General features: G+C 37.9%; 2 protein-coding genes and 1 long non-coding RNA gene across 3 annotated transcripts; all 3 read right to left on the bottom strand.

The window, feature by feature from the left end:
- Positions 1 to 2,866: 2,866 nt before the first annotated feature.
- Positions 2,867 to 8,488, bottom strand: LOC128366903 (C-type lectin domain family 10 member A-like). Its single transcript, XM_053327664.1, has 7 exons — positions 8,421 to 8,488; positions 7,376 to 7,447; positions 5,126 to 5,232; positions 3,674 to 4,016; positions 3,416 to 3,579; positions 3,167 to 3,279; positions 2,867 to 3,090 (listed from the first exon to the last, which is right to left on the bottom strand). The coding sequence occupies exons 1-7, from the start codon at positions 8,485 to 8,487 to the stop codon at positions 2,964 to 2,966; spliced, it is 993 nt and encodes a 330-aa protein (XP_053183639.1). The 5' UTR covers position 8,488; the 3' UTR covers positions 2,867 to 2,963.
- Positions 8,489 to 11,994: 3,506 nt separating this feature from the next.
- Positions 11,995 to 12,694, bottom strand: LOC128366904 (lithostathine-1-alpha-like). Its single transcript, XM_053327665.1, has 3 exons — positions 12,447 to 12,694; positions 12,198 to 12,310; positions 11,995 to 12,121 (listed from the first exon to the last, which is right to left on the bottom strand). The coding sequence occupies exons 1-3, from the start codon at positions 12,576 to 12,578 to the stop codon at positions 11,995 to 11,997; spliced, it is 372 nt and encodes a 123-aa protein (XP_053183640.1). The 5' UTR covers positions 12,579 to 12,694.
- A 375-nt stretch (positions 12,695 to 13,069) lies between these two features.
- LOC128366524 (uncharacterized) lies at positions 13,070 to 14,316 on the bottom strand. Its single transcript, XR_008321861.1, has 3 exons — positions 14,267 to 14,316; positions 13,277 to 13,348; positions 13,070 to 13,155 (listed from the first exon to the last, which is right to left on the bottom strand). It is a non-coding gene; the product is annotated as an uncharacterized LOC128366524 (long non-coding RNA).
- Between the last annotated feature and the right edge of the window lie 4,299 nt (positions 14,317 to 18,615).

Below are 18,615 nucleotides of genomic sequence, written 5' to 3' on the forward strand. Positions count from 1 at the left end.
TGATCTACTTGGTATGTGGATCTATGTAGGCAACTTGATCTTTTTTTTTTTTGGCAATTATGTCCTTGTGCATGTTGTGTTGTGCTGAGATTAATGCCACGAGCCTAGCTGTGTGGTGATAAATGAAACTTGAACTTAAATATACTAGTTACTTCCCACTGCTTGTTGCAAATTGTTTGCAAGTTTTCAGCTGATAATTTGTATATTTAGCGAACTGCAAAAGCAGCAAGAATGAACTAGATTTAGATTAAATATATAAAAACAAGGGTAGAGCATATCTCAGTGGGTAGAGCACCCGCCCCATGTGTAGAGGCTACAGTCCTCGCTGCAGGCGACATCGGTTCGAATCCCGAACCGAGCGGTCTTATCCTGCATGTCATTCCCCCTCTCTCTGCCTCCTGTTTCCTGTCTATCTCTACTAACCTGTCAATTAAAGGCAAAAAAAGCCCGGAAAAATGTATGTACTTATATAATATATATACTTTAAAAAAAAAAGATATAAAAACTAAAATCAATTAAAAACATGAATGAATGAAAGTCTGAGTCACAGCAGTGATGAAATGAAGTAAGAAGATGATTCTCATATTTCAGGTGAGTAGCTATAAATGTAGAAGCAGGTGTTTAGGATAATGAGCTAAAACATTTCCATATATAAGAAAATCAATTCATCAATCATTTCACCAACAAATACAACATTTGGCCCTTTTTTTCACTGTTGTGCCACAACCAGTGCAAGTAACAGACAAATCATTTGGTAAACTTAAACAGTCAGAAGAAAAAGTTGCAACATAAACAGTTTGGTTTCCATCAAAAACAATAAAATAGTGCAGCAGTATTTCTTTCATAACTTACCCCGAGCAATGCACAACGACACTGTGAGGGGAGGGAGCAGCAGTGTGTGTATGAGAGAGAGAGAGAGAGAGAGAGCGAGCGAGAGAGAGAGAGAGAGAGAGAGAGAGAGAGAGAGAGAGAGAGAGAGAGAGAGCGAGCGAGAGAGAGAGAGAGAGAGAGAGAGAGAGAGAGAGAGATGGGGAGTCGGGGCGTTACAGAAACAGGAAGAACAGAAGAGGTGATGTGCAGCTAGATAGTTTTCACAAGAAACATCATTAAAAGCTTCTTTAGTTCTTCCTTCCTGATGTTGCTGTTGCTCTGGGTTACGTCGTCTATCACCATTCCCTTTTTCTGTTGTGTGTTGACATGATGTCCGGTTGGTTAGCCATCACCAGTTTGTCAGTCTGGATCTTGAAGTCCCACAGGTTGGTCATTCTCAACCACCTTAGGTTGTTGGTCTGTCTGTGTGTGTGTGTGTGTGTGTGTGTGTGTGTGTGTGTGAGTGTGTATGTTCTGCATTTTAATACACACATCTTCCTATTTAATTCTAAAAATGGATAATAACAGGATTTGTAATACTTGTTTTGGGACCAAACATGATGAATTATCACATATTCATCATGTGACATAATGACTGTAGTGAGGCTCCACACTAACTTTTAAGCAATTTAGTCAATTTGTCATAAATTAACAAGAAAGAAATCATTTGGATTGTTAATGGCACACTAAGCACTAAGACAGCATGTTTTTGTTTACAGAAGCACCATGGTAGACATGCATATGATACAGATATGAATATAGATATAGATATGTGTTTATCTGTTTGTCTACTTCCTCCCTCACTCTCTCGCCTGCCTCTAGTTTCCTGTATGTTTTGCTCTTCTCTCCTCTTATATTCTTCTATAAGATTATCCAACAAGTGCAGCCAGCTTTGACTATGAAAAAAAACTATTATGATTGAAAACTGACGAAGCTGCTGCTGTGACTGATGGAGTCATTATATGACAAATGATACATCAAATCAATCATCAAAACTTCATGAATAGTATGAATTGTGGTTTATGTTGTTTAATAACCTAAAGATGGTGTAAATAAATATCTGAGGTGGGTTGATGAGTCCTCAAACATTAACATTTTAACATTCCTAATTATTGCATGGTCCTCATTAAGAAACTATGATTAATAAACATAGCAACAAATAATAACTGAATAGTTTATTACTTATACTGGTAATTAAACTCTATCCTCTCATCAATGCTTCCATTCATTCATCACCCATCCTCTACACTGCACCTGCTCATTGTATGTAAGTTTAGAGTCCTGAGATGTTCAGTCTAACACAAGGCTAACACACAGATTAACACACACTCACACTTGACAAGCACTGATCCTCCCACATAATGGAATATTAAATATACCATATTTACTAAAAACAGATATTGCTTTTGATTTTTGATTCAACAGAATATTTCAAATAATGTAGCAAATTAGAATGGCATGGAAAAGATGATGGGAGCTTTTAAACTTAAATTTTGTTGCACAACCTTTAGAGGCATTCACTGCAAACAAACCCATCCTCAACTGTGTGACATTACTCATCTCATCTATGTGCTCTCTTCTGTAAATCATCTAAATCATTCATTCTCATTCTTCTTGTGTGATGTTATCTGACTTGATGAAAGCTTACTGACATTTTCAGGGAGATATTTGTAAGAAAAAGACAATGAACAACAAGGTGTGACTGAAATATGAATTTACTTCTAGATAAACAGATAATAGTTAAGCAGTCATCTGTACATTGAAATATTCTTTTCATTAGAATACAATACTTAAGAAAACAACTCTGGGAACATTTAGTTGAGAACAAGTAATGCAGCTCCCCATGTTGACCAATCAGCAGTAATAATTAAACTGTTACATGAAGATAAAACAGGAAACAACATCTCATCTCTAACAAAGCAGAAGAAGAACAGCTTTTATCTGTTTAGTACTCCCTTTAGCATGCACAAAGCAATCACAAAATCTGAATAAAAATCTTTGTGTTGATATTTACAATCCAGTTGATATGATCTTACATGTTATTAATCTTTACAGAGTATCCAGTAACCTTCTCATGTGAGGCTTCTCACTGTTTAAACAGATAAAGCCGCCTTTTTGCAGATCCAACCGTTTTTGTTTCCACAGCTCACTGATTTCCATCCTTGGTTATAGACAGAAATTGCACAGACGCTGTTGTTAACAGGTTGTGTTATCCAGGATCTGAGGGAAGAACATAATGTTTAGATCAAGGCTGATAGATTTTATGATTCAAACTGTTTAGGAATGTGACTTTTACGTTTTGGTTAGATCACTTCCATCGATCCACTTCCATTTCCTGTTTTCAACTCTCAGTCCAATCCAGTAGCCATTGACTCCTGGAGTGTTCCAACTGTTACCACTGATGAATGTCTGAGGACAACAGAAAGACACTTATGAGAGATATTTAAACACTGAACTTAAATAAACACACTGTGGCCCACAGACTCAGAAAATACCGTTTCATTTCATATAGGCCGTCATAAAACTCCCACAGTTTTCTCATTACCTTTTCATCTTCATTAACTATTACAGCCAAGTCTGAATTCTTTGCTGTGCAGTTCTGTCGAGCTTCCTCCCAGGTTTTCTGATCAGCAGTATCAGCGTTATAGATTACATAACAGCTGGACTGGTTGTGCAGCCAGCCATCTAGGCAAGGTTCACACTGTCTGTCTGAAATAACAGAAACCAACAAATAAACAACATTACTGCATTGTTACATTATTATTGATTATTTTTGGACTTGAGTTATGAGATCTGAACTTACTTCCATCTTTTATTGGGCAGTAAGCATCAATGATCTGCTGGACGACAGTAACGTTGTTCTCTATATTTAGTATTTGTTCTGTTAATTTGTCTTTTTCTGTCTTCAGCTGCTGGGTCTCTCCAGTTAGATTCTTGATCTTCATTTCTGAGACATTATATTTCTTTGTCAGGTTTCCAATGATGACTGTCTGATTATCGTTGTCTCTCCTCAATCTTTCATTTTCTGAGCTGAGTGTGTTGTTGAGGTCTGACAGCTTGTGATTGATCTCCAGTAGAGTTGTTTGGTTGTTTTTTAATGAATTCAGCTGTTCATTTTCTGCAGAGATGACAGATGTAACTACAGCAACACACAGAGGAAAGGGTCAAGCTTTGTGAATTTGTTGCAAGGCTATTTTATTTATGTAAAACATTTTATACAAAACATAATTTAAATTTAACATTATCATAAAAATATCAAAATATCAGGTTCACATTATGATGTGATATTCAGTTCTGCTTTGAAGCTGTGACAGACTTGTGTTAAATAAATGTAAAAAAAAAAAAAAAAAAACTGTCTTAAACAATATTCTATACAAACATTAAAACTTGTTTTGTATGCTGTAAATATTCCTCCTGTTCAATCTGATCATTAAAAGATCCTCTCTAAATGTGTGTGTGTGTGTGTGTGTGTTTGTATGTGTGGGTATGGATGAATAATATATATGGATTAATAATATTATCAATTAATAATGAATTAATTAAATTTGTGATTGATCTCCAGTAGAGTTGTGTGGTTTTCTTTTAACTGCTTCAGCTCTCTTACATTATTCTCATAATAAAACAAAGACACAGGAAAAAATCATCTTAATTGATAGTAATATTGTAATAATGTATTTTGGATTAGTCATTTTGCCACTGTTGGAAGCTACTTCTTGTCTGTGTAACTTCAGGTTTTCCAGACTTTTGGAAGTTACAGGCTCCTGTTGTGTTTCTAAAATGTTAAAGCTGCTGACAGACATGCAGCTAGTTGTTTGATGTATTGAGCAGCATCTCATGTATTTAGATTTTAGGACACTTGACTATAACATTAGTAGTGCATTACAGTATCTCATACCATTCTACCATAACTCAAAATGAAGATATTCTGTATTTTTATAGTTAATAAATCCAACAATGTGTAACCCCTGGTTGCTAAAGATTTCACTCAATTACCATTCAAAGATTTTAAAAACTAGAGATAGTACATTACTTATTGTCCAGATATTAATCTTTGTTTCAGATTTTGAGAACAATTACTGCCATAAATTTAGATTTGGTCAAACAAACTGCCAATAAATACTGTGAGTTTCTGACTGTTGCAAATATGTGACTGATGATCTTAAAATCATGGTTACAGAAGAAAACTGGTGCTGTTTAAATGTCTGTCTCATGTCTCAGTCTGAGTTCATGTGTGGACTGTCTGTTTTGTATACTTACAGTAGACACTGACTGCTATGATGCTGAACAGCAAAATGACACAAAAAATCCCCAAAAAGCAAACCATCAGCTGATAGTGGCGAAGTTTGTTGGTGGCTTTCTGGTCTGAAAAAAACAACAACAAGAAAATAAAGCAGAAATTAAAATAATATCATTCATAGTTCAGATTTACTATATCAACAACAGAGAGTGATGGGGAAGCTGCAGAGAGGCAACAAAGGTGTGAGCTCAGATTGATCACATTGGGCCTTTTTACAGGACCAGAACCTGCAGGTTTTATGCACACACAGTACAGATCATACAAAGGGAACAAGCACTTGAATTTCATTGTACTGTCGTGCAATGACAATAAAGGTATTCAATGATGGTTCACAGATACTACGAAACAGGCCTGTACAAAATTTTGTGCTGATTCATCAAGTAGATAAAACAACACAGGAAACATAAAACAATTAACAGGAAATAAATACTAAAATAATTGTTTATTGTTTTAAAAACAATAAAACAATAATTAAAAAACAAACAAACCATAAAATCATAAAACACTAAAACAGGAGCAGAGTCTCATGCTGGGTTGAAAGCCAAGGAATAAAAATGGGTTTTAAGACGAGTTTTAAAAACAGACAGTGAGGAGGCTTGTCGAATATTTAAAGGAAGCTCGTTCCATAATTTAGGAGCAGCTACAGAAAAGGCTCTATCCCCTCTGAGCTTCCGCTTTGACCTCGGTACCTCCAGGAGCAGCAGATCAGCTGACCTGAGGCACCGAGCAGGAGCGTGGGGGGAGCTCAGAGAGGTAGAGCGTGGCCAGTCCATTTAAAGATTTAAAAACAAATAACAGAATCTTAAAATGGACTCTAAAGTGCTCAGGTAGCCAGTGGAGGGATGCCAGGATGGGCGTTATGTGCTCCCTCTTACGTACTCCAGTTAAGAGGCGAGCGGCTGCATTTTGCACCAACTGGAGACGTGCGAGGGAGGACTGACTGACTCCAAAATAAAGTGCATTACAGTAATCCAGCCGGGATGTGATGAAGGCATGGATTACTGTTTCAAAGTGCTGTAGTGTGAGGAAGGGCTTTACTAGTGCCAGCTGTCTAATATGAAAAAAGCTGGACTTCACCACAGCACTAATTTGCCATTTAAATATTTAATCAGCATTTAAAATCACTGTCCATTTTGTTAGGAACCATGCAGGGTTAGGGTTAGTGATCAGATCAGTGCTGATGACTAACATTACTCAGCTCAATGAACCAAGTGAAGGAAGCTTTTTAGTCCCAAATCTATATTTTTTCAGTCTGCTCATCAGTGATGCAGTGCTGAATCATCAAGTTTATTATTAACCTTTATTTTACTTCGAAAAACCATTGGGGAGGAATCCTCATTGACAGTGGTGTCAAGAAACAACAGTGCAAAACGATATTAGTTAGTAAATCAAAGAAAATCTAACAATGAATGAATACAAGTTAAGAGATAAGGTTACAGTGAAGTGAAAACATTTGCAATCAATTTATATAATAATTTATATTATATATAATGTATAATATATATATTTCAGCAATGCTTAAAATGTTAGCAGGGCTAAATTTGGTAATGACAAAGTATTCAAAAAACAAATTAAAGTAGTTTCGTTGACTGCATCAATAAAGAAGGAATGTTATACATATTTTGCCTCTCTTGACACAACTTGCAGCCACGAATCTGTAATTTTGTGAAACATCTGAGGCTGTGACTAACAGTACATCAGATCCACAATCGTGAAATCTAGAAGTTGGACTGGATTTGACTTGTAGGAGATCTGAACATGATATTATCCCCCCAGAAATGTTGCTAAATATAATTAGATTGAGCCTATTAAATAGTATCATAATCTCAGGATCATCAAGATAATGCCATCTAGTGGTTTCATGTGAGAGGTTCATCCTAAATAAAATCTTGTTGAAGAGGAATAGGCCTGCATTGTTCAGCTTTTCATGTGCTCATTATTGTAAAATGTAGACAATTATTACAAATTGAGACTATTGAAGTGGTTTTGGTTACACAAGGTGATTACTGTATGCATTTTAATCTGGCCTCATTTTACATTAAAAACAATTAAATGCACATTTGACTATTTAAAAAAAGCGCTTTCAGGGTTACTGATGTTACTGCTGATGTTAAAGTAGTGATAGTAGTTGCAGCAGTACTAAAGGCACTAGAAATGTTCCCAGTAGCAGTAATATGTAAATGATGCTTACATTGCTTTTGAACTTACCATCAGCTGCTTGTTCTGCTTTTTTCTGCGGCATCTTCACCTCATCATACAGAATGTCTTCCTCCTTTTGAGCTGAAAGATTGAAAGACACAATGTCATGGTTTATTACTGCATAGTGTTCATGGTCTTTTAAAAGCCTATTCCAGCTTTTAACAGCTGTTGACCCTCACATGCCTTTAAAACTACGTGCTAAAGATGCTGAAATCAGACTTTCACAGTAAGTGGATGTAAAAACAAAAAAAAGGAAACTGCCTTTCATGAAAAAATACTTTACAAAAATCTATTTCATTACACATTTTGATGACTGTTGTTGGCAGCTGTGATCATGGTAATATTTCCATACATGTTTAATACATAAAAATTATCAGCTTTGACTAATAATTTATCTAAAACAATTAAATTACAAATTACTGCCTGTCCTTTATTCTTTTTAAATCCAGAATCTATGAATATACAAATATAAGATGAGAGAAACGTTCGCGCTGCAGCAGATGAAAACTCTGCACATACATCGTTCTGCACAGTGAAGCTCAAACATGCAAGTGAAGCAACGATAAGGGAAGAACGTGTCAGTAGACATCATAGAGTGAATTTCGGAAAGTTGTTGTGGGAAAGCATGAAATTTAACAGTTCTTAATATATTTCTAATGCAAAAGACACACACACTCCAAAATGTAACCTGTAGTACCTTCATTTAAATGAATCTATTTGTTTTTAATTGATATTGCACATTAACCTGAGTCCAAACAACAATTCCACAGTGTTGTGCTGCTTTCTTACTCTGTACTCAGTCCACATGATCAATGAAGAGCTGATTTACATTTGTTTTGAGTTCTAGTTGAAAATCAGATTTCACTTACAGGACAACAAAGATTTAAACTGCCTTCATTTTAATCTTTTAATCCATAAAGACTCCAACTAACTTTCCTTCCAGTATTAATTTAACAGAATACCCACACACTACACAAAATACAGGATCTGATCCATATAATGTAATATTTATTCTTGATTTACTGGATTAAACAAAAAGAAAATGGAAGCCTACCTTCACGTCGGGATTTTGTCTTATTTTTAAATACAACTGAAGCGTAGTTAATCTCCTCCTCAGCCATCTCTACAGTCTGTCTGTTGAGCTCGGTCTAACTCATAGATAGACAACTGCCACTGTAAATAAGCCACAGAGCAACCTAAGAGCAGAAGTATCTCTTGCAGCTTTAAAATGAACAACTTCTGCTTTAAGTTGAGAAAATAATTTTAATGCACAACTGGCCTGGATGTGACTCTCAATCCATAAACACTATATTCTTGTAATATGCAAAGATAATCTTTAAATTAAAGAAATAATTACCACCACTATACTAAAGAAGAGAGTTTAACTTTGGATCTTTGATGTTTACTTAGTATGGGAACTCAATTCATGGTGTCCTTACAACAACCAAATGAACTGGTGGTTTTGACACCTCTGTTCTATGACATTGGTGTTAAACTGCTAACGTACACATCCAAACATACAGCCTTTACTCTTACTGTACAACTGCACCAGTATGAACTCGTTTCCACTTACACATCAAAATGAAAAAACAAAGAGAAATGATCTTTTCTTCCTGGTCAAGAGCAGGAGATCTTAGTAAATGATAGCCACCGCTCTATACATTCTACATCCTCTTTTAAAGCAGCCAAACTCATCACAGTGATCTTAAAATGTAGGTTTAAGGTATGTTTAATGCTTTAAAAGAGGAAGTAAAACTGTTTGTCCAAACTTTGTAATCTGCATTGGGTCAAATAACTTGCATGATGATCTGTGAAAATGTGACAAGTGTGAACATTTCGTTGTATTTATTTATAGATGCCTTTATTGTCACTGTACTTAAAATACATGAGCAGATATCATGTCATTGATAGTGTTCTACACTATACAATTTGGAAAACTACTTTTGTACTCCCATCATTGAAAGGTGGTGATCCCACAGTGTTGAACAACTACAGACCCCTCAGGAAACTTTGTATTTAGCTAATCTTCTTGTGATCAAATCAATATATTTGAGTTTAAATAACATTTTATCTCCTCATTAGCCCAGTTTTAGGAAGCAACACAGTACAGAAACCACTTCCTCAAAAGATTTAAATGATGTTGTGAAGTCTTCAGGTGCCAAGAGTTACTGTGCTGCACTTTTCATTGGCTTGTGTGAGGCAATTGACACCATTAACCACAACATCTTATGTTAGAGGTATCAGACATAGGACTGTCAGATGAAGCTGTTGGCTGCTTCTCTAAATGACCTCTCTAACTGTAAGCAATGTGGATCAGTGGTCTCTCCTCCAGTTTTCTTTACACCACCAAAGATGTACCACAAGGTTCAGTTCTAGGTACCAGTCCTTTCACCATCTAAGTCAATACTCTGTACATCTTTATGCTGATGATACTGTTGTCTATTGTTGTGCAAGCACTGTTGCCCTGGTATTTGAAGGTTTGCAGATTGCATTTGACATTATTCAGTCACAACTAGGTGACCTCATGACTCTGACAACCCAGGGCTAAACACTGCATGACAAGTTGCAAAAGCGAGGAGAGTAAGAGAGGCTGATGAAGTGTTTAAGTGCCAGAGAACGCAGCAAAACACACCCAAAAACACTGCATAGTTAATTTTTCATCAGTTGATACAATTTCTAGCCGCCATCGATCTGGACCACGTGCCATCAACCTTTGACCATGGAGAGCTATGTGCTGTTTAAGGCAACAAAGCGTGTGACGCTAAAAGAGGAGGACATGACGACTGATAAAATCAGCAGGATTTTTCAGATTACATAAGATTATTCTTCTTTCTGCTCACTTTCAATTTTTCTGACTGATTTTGCCCAATATCGCCGTGTATCTCGCTTTCGGAGAAGTTCCCCTTCTTTCCCCCGCCCTCTCCCCTTGTCTTTGTTGTCACTTTGTTGTCACTTTGTAGCCGCTCCACAGAGGGCACATGGCTAATTAATATGCACGTGCTGACCATATATGGTTGTGTCTAGGTGTTCCGGGGGCAGAGTATGAGGTGTGTTTACGTCCGCACCATTCTTGGGTCCGGTGTGATTTATTAATGGAAAATTGCGAAATTGTCTTTTCGCTGTATGCAAAAATGTAGTAGCAGTTTTACACCCTTTTTGATAAATGAGGCCCCAGATTTGTAAGTATATATTTACAATGACCAGTTACCCTCACTCATGTAAACCTATCAGTGGGTGTTGCTGTTTGCTTTCTAAAGATAACAATCTCCGTCGTATTTTGTGGCTTGTTTCTCAGCTGTTTATAGTCCCACAGATATCCATGTGGTTATCATTATCTGCTTCATTTGCACTTTTTAAAGCACAAGCATCACCTGATGCCGGAATTCATGGTACGGGCTATGATAAATTCTCTCTGCTGTGCGCAGAGACATTTCTGGGGCACGTAAACCGACCAATTAAATATTAAAATCAAATTCAGTCCTGTGGCCCGTTTTTCCATTTCGTATTTTTTATTTGAGTCTAAAATTGAAATATGAAAAACCAGACATTTTTTCTTTTTTTGTGTTAGATTTAAAAACAAAAAACAAAATAATTTGTCACGTTTTCCTTTTTTGATTTTTGATTTCCAATCGAAAATAGAAAGAACGAATGATACATGGATTGGCCTAGTAGGGTTGGCTATCTCACTGCCTGTATGAGAATAACTAACTGAGGGCAGAGTGCACCACTGTGTTGTTATTAACATCATATCATCAAATACATATTCTCATGTCCTTCTGCTGAGACAGAACACCCATCTGATAAAATTAAATATAAACTTTTAATAAACACATCGTTGTTACTTCTGACTTTATAAATAGAAAGTTTTATTAAAAGGTAGAAATGTGTGTTCATCTGATGTGTTTTCAGTGTGCAGAAAAACATGGAACTGTATATTTGATTATGATGAAAGTTACTGTCTGTTGATGAAAGCAGAACTACAATAGAGTGAGAATATGCTGCAGACACATCAGGTTAAAACCATTAAAGAAGATTTACTGATAGAAGAACTCATTAGCATTAGCCGCTAAACAAACAACTGTTACAAGTTCAAAGCAGAACTAAAACCATAAATGAAATATTAAATTGGTGAACTCATACATTTGATGGTGAACTTTAAACTTTGATGGACAGAAATACACAGAGGCTGACTGTGTAACATTAAATCTGTGTAATGTTATCTGACTTGATGAAAGCTTACTGACATTTTCAGGGAGATATTTGTAAGAAAAAGACAATGAACAACAAGGTGTGACTGAAATATGAATTTACTTCTAGATAAACAGATAATAGTTAACCAGTCATCTGTACATTGAAATATTCTTTTCATTATAATTCAATACTTAAGAAAACAACTCTGGGAACATTTAGTTGAGAACAAGTAATGCAGCTCCCCATGTTGACCAATCAGCAGTAATAATTAAACTGTTACATGAAGATAAAACAGGAAACAACATCTCATCTCTAACAAAGCAGAAGAAGAACTTTTATCTGTTTAGTACTCCCTTTAGCATGCACAAAGCAAACCCTAAATCTGAATAAAACTCTTTGTATTGATATTTACAATCCAGTTGATATGATCTTACTGTTTAAACAGATAAAGCCGCCTTTTTGCAGATCAAACCGTTTTTGGTTCCACACCACACTGATTTCCATTCTTGGTTTTTGACAGAAATTACACAGTAGCCGTTGTTAGCAGGTTGTGTTATCCAGGATCTGAGGGAAGAACATAATGTTTAGATCAAGGCTGATAGATTTTATGATTCAAACTGTTTAGGAATGTGACTTTTACTTTTCAGTCAGATCACCTCCATCGAACCACTTCCATTTCCTGTTTTCAGCTCTCAGTCCAATCCAGTAGCCAGTGAGTCCTGAACTTCCCCAACTGTTATCACTGATGAATGTCTGAGGACAACAGAAAGACACTTATGAGAGATATTTAAACACTGAACTTAAATAATCACACTGTGGCCCACAGACTCAGAAAATACAGTTTCATTTCATATAGGCCGTCATAAAACTCCCACAGTTTTCTCATTACCTTTTCATCTTCATTAACTATTACAACCAAGTCTGAATTCTTTGCTCTGCAGTTCTCTTGAGCTTCCTCCCAGGTTTTCTGACCAGCAGTATCAGGGTTAAAGATTGCATAACAGCTGGACTGGAGGTGCATCCAGCCATCTAGGCAAGGTTTACACTGTCTGTCTGAAATAACAGAAACCAACAAATAAACAACATTACTGCATTGTTACATTATTATTGGTTATATTTGGACTTGAGTTATGACATCGGAACTTACTTTGATCTTTTATTGGGCAGTAGGCATCAAAGATCTGGTGGGTGACAGTAACACAGTTCTCTATGTTTCGTATTTGTTCTGTTAACATGTTCTTCTCTTTCTCCAACTGCTGGTTTCGTGTGTCCTTGATCTTCATTTCTGAGACATTATATTCCAGTGTCAGGTTAACATTTTTGAACAGAAGTGTAGGATTTCCTCTATTTCCTCTCAATGTTCATATAAACATCTGACTATTGTTTTAAAACTGACTTTTTTTAAAAAGTGACTCTTTCCTTTACATAAAAACTAACAACAATAATAACAAGCCAAGGAAAAAGAAGAACATTGAATTTGATCTGATATTCACATAGAGGATACTCACAGTAGATATGAAGAGCCAAGATTACCAACAGTATCACCCAACTCACTGCTACTGGTAGAAAACTCTGAGTGAAGGAGCCACACTTCTTATCTAAGAAATCAATATGTCAACAATTTGATTTCAAAATGAGCTTTTTATAGATTATAGAAACTTTGAACTCTTTAAAAATGTGAAAAATCCAACGATTTGTTAAGTACAAAATCTAACATACCTGATGTGGTTGACATTTTGTCCACAGAGCACACAGCTGTATTAACGTAGTCACTTTCTTCTTCAAGTTCTTCTGAAACAGTTCAGATCAAACACTGATGTTTAAATAGCTGCAGTAAATTGGCTCTTATTTACACAATCACATCCAATCTTTTGCTGCCAGTGTGTTATCATGTATCAAAAGTAGGGCTGTGACAAGTTTAAAACGTGTTGATATTTCTCGTCGAAGTGAATGCTGTCTCCTGAAGTAATATTAAGGCTGCGCACCAAAAAAAAAGAGAAGACAATCTGGTTTCTATCGCTCATTTGTACATCATGTCTTCTTTTTCTAATGTCACATGTGGATGTATTAACCTTGTTGCAGTGGGTGTCCTTATTCTAGTTAGTGAACTAACAGCTTCTACCTGCTGATAAGATCTCACAGTCAGCAGTAGGAGATGAGGAGAGGAGCAGTGATAGGTTGACCTCAGGTTTCTACACTGAGAGCCTGGGGGGGGGGGGGGGGGCAGCCTAATGATGCAAAAACACTACCAAATTATAACACAATGTACATGTTGTTCTACTTGTGTATGTGTGTGATATAGGATTTTTTATCTCATTTATAAATACCAAAATTATCTATCTATAAAATGTCTATATGAGGAAACCTTTTACAGTGCTGCATACTGCATATGATAATTATATATTTAGAAAGTAGAACTGAAGTGACATTCATTACAAGATGATTAGTTCAAACATTTTAAAATGCATTATTTTGCTTTTTGTGACTTTCAAATAAAAGAACAGTCACATATTTCCTCATTGAAGTTTTCTTTAAAAAGTGTTAAAATCTTGTTTTGTCTCGATCTCATGAACCCAATATCGTGTCTAGTCTCGTGAGCTGTGTATTGTCACACCCCTGATCACAAGCATTAAAAAGATTAAAATAACATACTGTTTCACTAAATGATGAGAACCTCATTGAGTTTTTATGTATCAGAAAGCATCTTACCTCCAGATAAAGAAAAATTTGGATGTTTAGAAGCAATAGTGAGCGTCTGTGTCTTTCTGTTGGTCCTGAACTAAAGAGACTGACAGTCAGCAGTCCTGTATGAAGACTATAATGTGGCGACCCCTACTGGTGTTGCCAGTGTGGTCTTGAGTGCATTGCTGGTTGGCAGGGGGTTGGGCCAGCAGGTAATCGGGTAACTGGAAGCACCTGGGCCGGTGATCTGGTTTCCTATGTAAGCAGCTTCTCATTTCATTGGCTGTGTCTCAAATGGCGCACTTGCACACTTCAAGCACTATGTTTTAGGGCATAGTGCGTTCACACTGAAGAACAAGCGAAAACTCAGTGCTCTGAAAGTACCCGGATGGTGCACTCATAACGGACAAAAAATCCAGTGTGAGATGATGGACACTACTCACACTAAACGGACGCCATTTTGCCTACGTAGCGGAAGGGGAGGGACTTTTTGCCCAGTTTTCAGATGTCAATAATGTCAATATTTTCGCGGGTCGGAGAATCGCGATCAAATGTTAGCCCGTCACTTCCGCTAAGTGCTAAACGCCAGTGCTCCATTTGATACAATACTTACCCACGACAGTGTGCACTACAGAGGTAAGTGCTCAGTGCGCACTCTGCACTACATTCTGGTGCACTCACGTAAGTGCTCCATTTGAGACACAGTCAGTGTCTCTCTCTTCCCTTGCAGACAGAGGCCTGTCTTCCCGGGTGATGCAGCAGTTTTAGTTTGTGTTCTTATGGTTTTCTTTTGTGCACCGCACAACATCCACACACACACCATACTTACCATGCATGCACATCCTACACCACTGATCTTACTGACTTCCACACCTCATGTTATTGTATTTCCTAAGTTGTCCTTATGATTGTGTTAAGTAAATATAATATGTTATTCCTTTAAAATGGTGCATTTCCATTTGTTTGTCATGGCCTTGAGCCAGCTGTGACAATAACAACATAAAGTACAGAAAAGAGGAAAGTTTCAGTTCTGCTTTAAGTTGTGACTGTTAGGTTATCAGATAACGCTACTTGATCTTTTCTAGAAATAACCTAATGGTTTTAACACGTTGTGTTTGCAACATATTTTCACACCATTGTAGTTCTGCTTTTCTCTGCAGTCCTTTTGAGCTTCCTCCCAGCTTCTCTGAACAGGAGTATCAGGGTTATTGACTGCATAACAGCTGGACTGGTTGTGCAGCCAGTAGTAGGACTGTGCAATATGCCGATATATCGAGGCCGGCTATAAGCTAAGGCAAAAGAGGGCTATTTTTTGTTCAAGTAACTTCTGCTTGGGTGGGTTGCAGCCTACAGCCTGTCTCCACTGTTCCTCCAATATTTCTCTGTTGGAGCATGCACAAAGCACCCCGCTGTTTCATGAGTATAATTGCACAGCACTAGTCTGTAAACTTGTATAGTCCATGGAACCGTCCATTTTGAGTGTATGTGTGTGTGTGTTTGTGTGTGCATAGGTGGGGGAATAACTAGGAGTTCAACAATCTGATGGCTAGGGGGAAGAAGCTGTTGCAGAATCTGGGTGTTCTGCTACGAATGCTGCAAAACCTCTTCCCAGAGGCCAGCAGGGAGATCAGTCCATGGTGGGTGTGGGAGGGGTCTCTAATGATGTTGTGAGCTCTGGTCAGACAGCGTTTTTGTGCAATGGCCTGGATGGGAGAAAGTGAAGTCCCAATGATCTTCTCTGCTGTCTTCACCACTCTCTACAGGGACTTCCAGTCTGAGGCACTGCAGGCTCCTGAGCAAACAGAGATGCAGCTGGTCAGTATGCTCTCTATAGTGCAGGTGCTGCTTATCCTGGTATGTTATCAGGGCCCGCTGCTTTCCATATGTTCACTCTTCTCAGGGTCCTCCAGACATCAGCTGTGTCAAAACTAAGTGCCTGCTCATCCGGATACGGAATAGCTTTCCTCGCAGGAGTGTTGTTAAGTGCGTCAAACCTCACAAAATATCTATTTAGCTCATTGAGGAAGTTGGTATTGTTCACACGGGGTGGAGGAGCAGCTTTATAGCCTGTAATGACTTTCGTTACCCTGCCACATGTATCTGGTGTCCATAGGGTCATGAAAGAAATTCTGTATCTTCTGACTATGGGCACGCTTTGCTACTCCTGTGGCACGGTTGAGGTTGGCTTTTACTGTTCTGAGCGCCACCATGTCTCCAGCTTTAAAGACGTTATTCAGTGCATTGAACATTGCACGTACCTCCTGAGTCATCCAGGATTTCTCGTTGGCCCGTATGGTGATGTTCTTGATGACACAGACATCTTCCATGCACTTCTTAATATAAGCAGTCACAGACTCAGCATCCTCGTCTACACTCGTGTGTTGACTATCAGTTGCAGCTGCCTTGAACATGTCCCAGTCAGTGCACTCAAAGCAGTCCTGGAACGCTTCCATAGCTCCTGCAGGCCAGACCCTCACCTGCTTCACAGTGAGTTTTTTCTCTGATTAGCAGGGGCTTGTATCCAGCAATTAGCATCACAAAGAGATGGTCTGAGGAGCCGAGGTGGCAGTGGGGTGCTACCTTAAATGCCTTCTTGATGTTAGTATAGGTTGCAAAATCAGGAACTGCAGGAACTTCCTCTCACTCGGTCCTCTCAGCTGTTGTGTTTCCACAGCAGAGTAGGACCCTGATAGGACCCACCGGACTCTGACCGTGACTTCACAGAGGTGACTCGCCGAAAACATAAAGTGACTTGTGACCACTTAGGCATTATTGCTCCAGCTGTTATTAGTTTAAATGCACAAATCTCCGCCGCAGGATTTACCAGTGAGAGCACATCTCCTGTCCAACCTGAATGTTGTTAGCCTCTCCATGCAGTGTTCTGCACGGATTAGCCTTAAGCCTGTCTCCTGTCTCCTCCAGTAGCGGACTGTGCTGGTTGAAGACTCTGCTGCTGTATGGGATGCTGCATGATTGCTAGGTGCAGCAGTCCAAGGCTTTGTAAACAGTTGATAGTAGTCGCATTCATGGCTCCCAAACTGCTGGATCCCCGTAATTGCAGCACGGACTGAAGGTCATATACAAGTTTACTATTACTACTCTGCAAATGAACTAACAAACTATGCTGTCTAAGTTGATCATAACTCATTAAATGTCTGTTGCTATTGAGAGCCGGTGAAGCCGAACATGGCGCTGCTATGGCAACAAAAGAATGCTCAAAAGAATGAAACTCCATTCCACAGTTTAACTGTTACTTTACACACACACACACGTAGATGTCAGGTAGCTGAGTTCAGGTGGGTCACACACTGTCACAACAAAGTCTCTGTATAAAGTCTTCTGTTAGCTAACTGTTAAAGAGCCATAATGTGAGGAGTCCAGCATTGGGCCTTTGTTAAATGTATTCCTGTTGTCTGTCAACATTCCCCTAGAGGGCTGCCCCAATATTGGGATAGGTATTTTTGGTCTTATCACAAAGCCCCAGTGCCATGAATCATTTTTAACACCTGTAAACCCAATCCTTCTGTTTCTAGTAGCACCAATGATGCTTCTATTACAGAGACTTCTATGCTAGAAATTGACATATGAGTGATATACTGTAGATGGGTTATCAGGTTGTTGGATGTAGTTAACTGAGTTGTTTTGTTGCCATGTTTCAATTTTGACTTGATTTGAATAAGATCTTCTATTTTGAGAGAGAGAGAGAGAGAGAGAGAGAGAGAGAGAGAGCGAGAGAGACCGAGAGACCGACCGAGACCGACCGACCATCACCAGTTTGTCAGTCTGGATCTTGAAGTCCCACAGGTTGGTCATTCTCAACCACCTTAGGTTGTTGGTCTGTGTGTGTGTGTGTGTGTTTGTGTGTATTCTGCTTTTAATACACACGTCTTCCTATTTAATTCTAAAAATGGATAATAACAGGATTTGTAATACTTGTTTTGGGACCAAACATGATGAATTATCACATATTCATCATGTGACATAATGACTGTAGTGAGGCTCCACACTAACTTTTAAGCAATTTAGTCAATTTGTCATAAATTAACAAGAAAGAAATCATTTGGATTGTTAATGGCACACTAAGCACTAAGACAGCATGTTTTTGTTTACAGAAGCACCATGGTAGACGTGCATATGATACAGATATGAATATAGATATAGATATGTGTTTATCTGTTTGTCTACTTCCTCCCTCACTCTCTCGCCTGCCTCTAGTTTCCTGTATGTTTTGCTCTTCTCTCCTCTTATATTCTTCTATAAGATTATCCAACAAGTGCAGCCAGCTTTGACTATGAAAAAAAACTATTATGATTGAAAACTGACGAAGCTGCTGCTGTGACTGATGGAGTCATTATATGACAAATGATACATCAAAT

Source organism: Scomber japonicus, chromosome 10 (genome assembly GCF_027409825.1).
Source record: "Scomber japonicus isolate fScoJap1 chromosome 10, fScoJap1.pri, whole genome shotgun sequence".
NCBI classification, from domain to species: domain Eukaryota; kingdom Metazoa; phylum Chordata; class Actinopteri; order Scombriformes; family Scombridae; genus Scomber; species Scomber japonicus.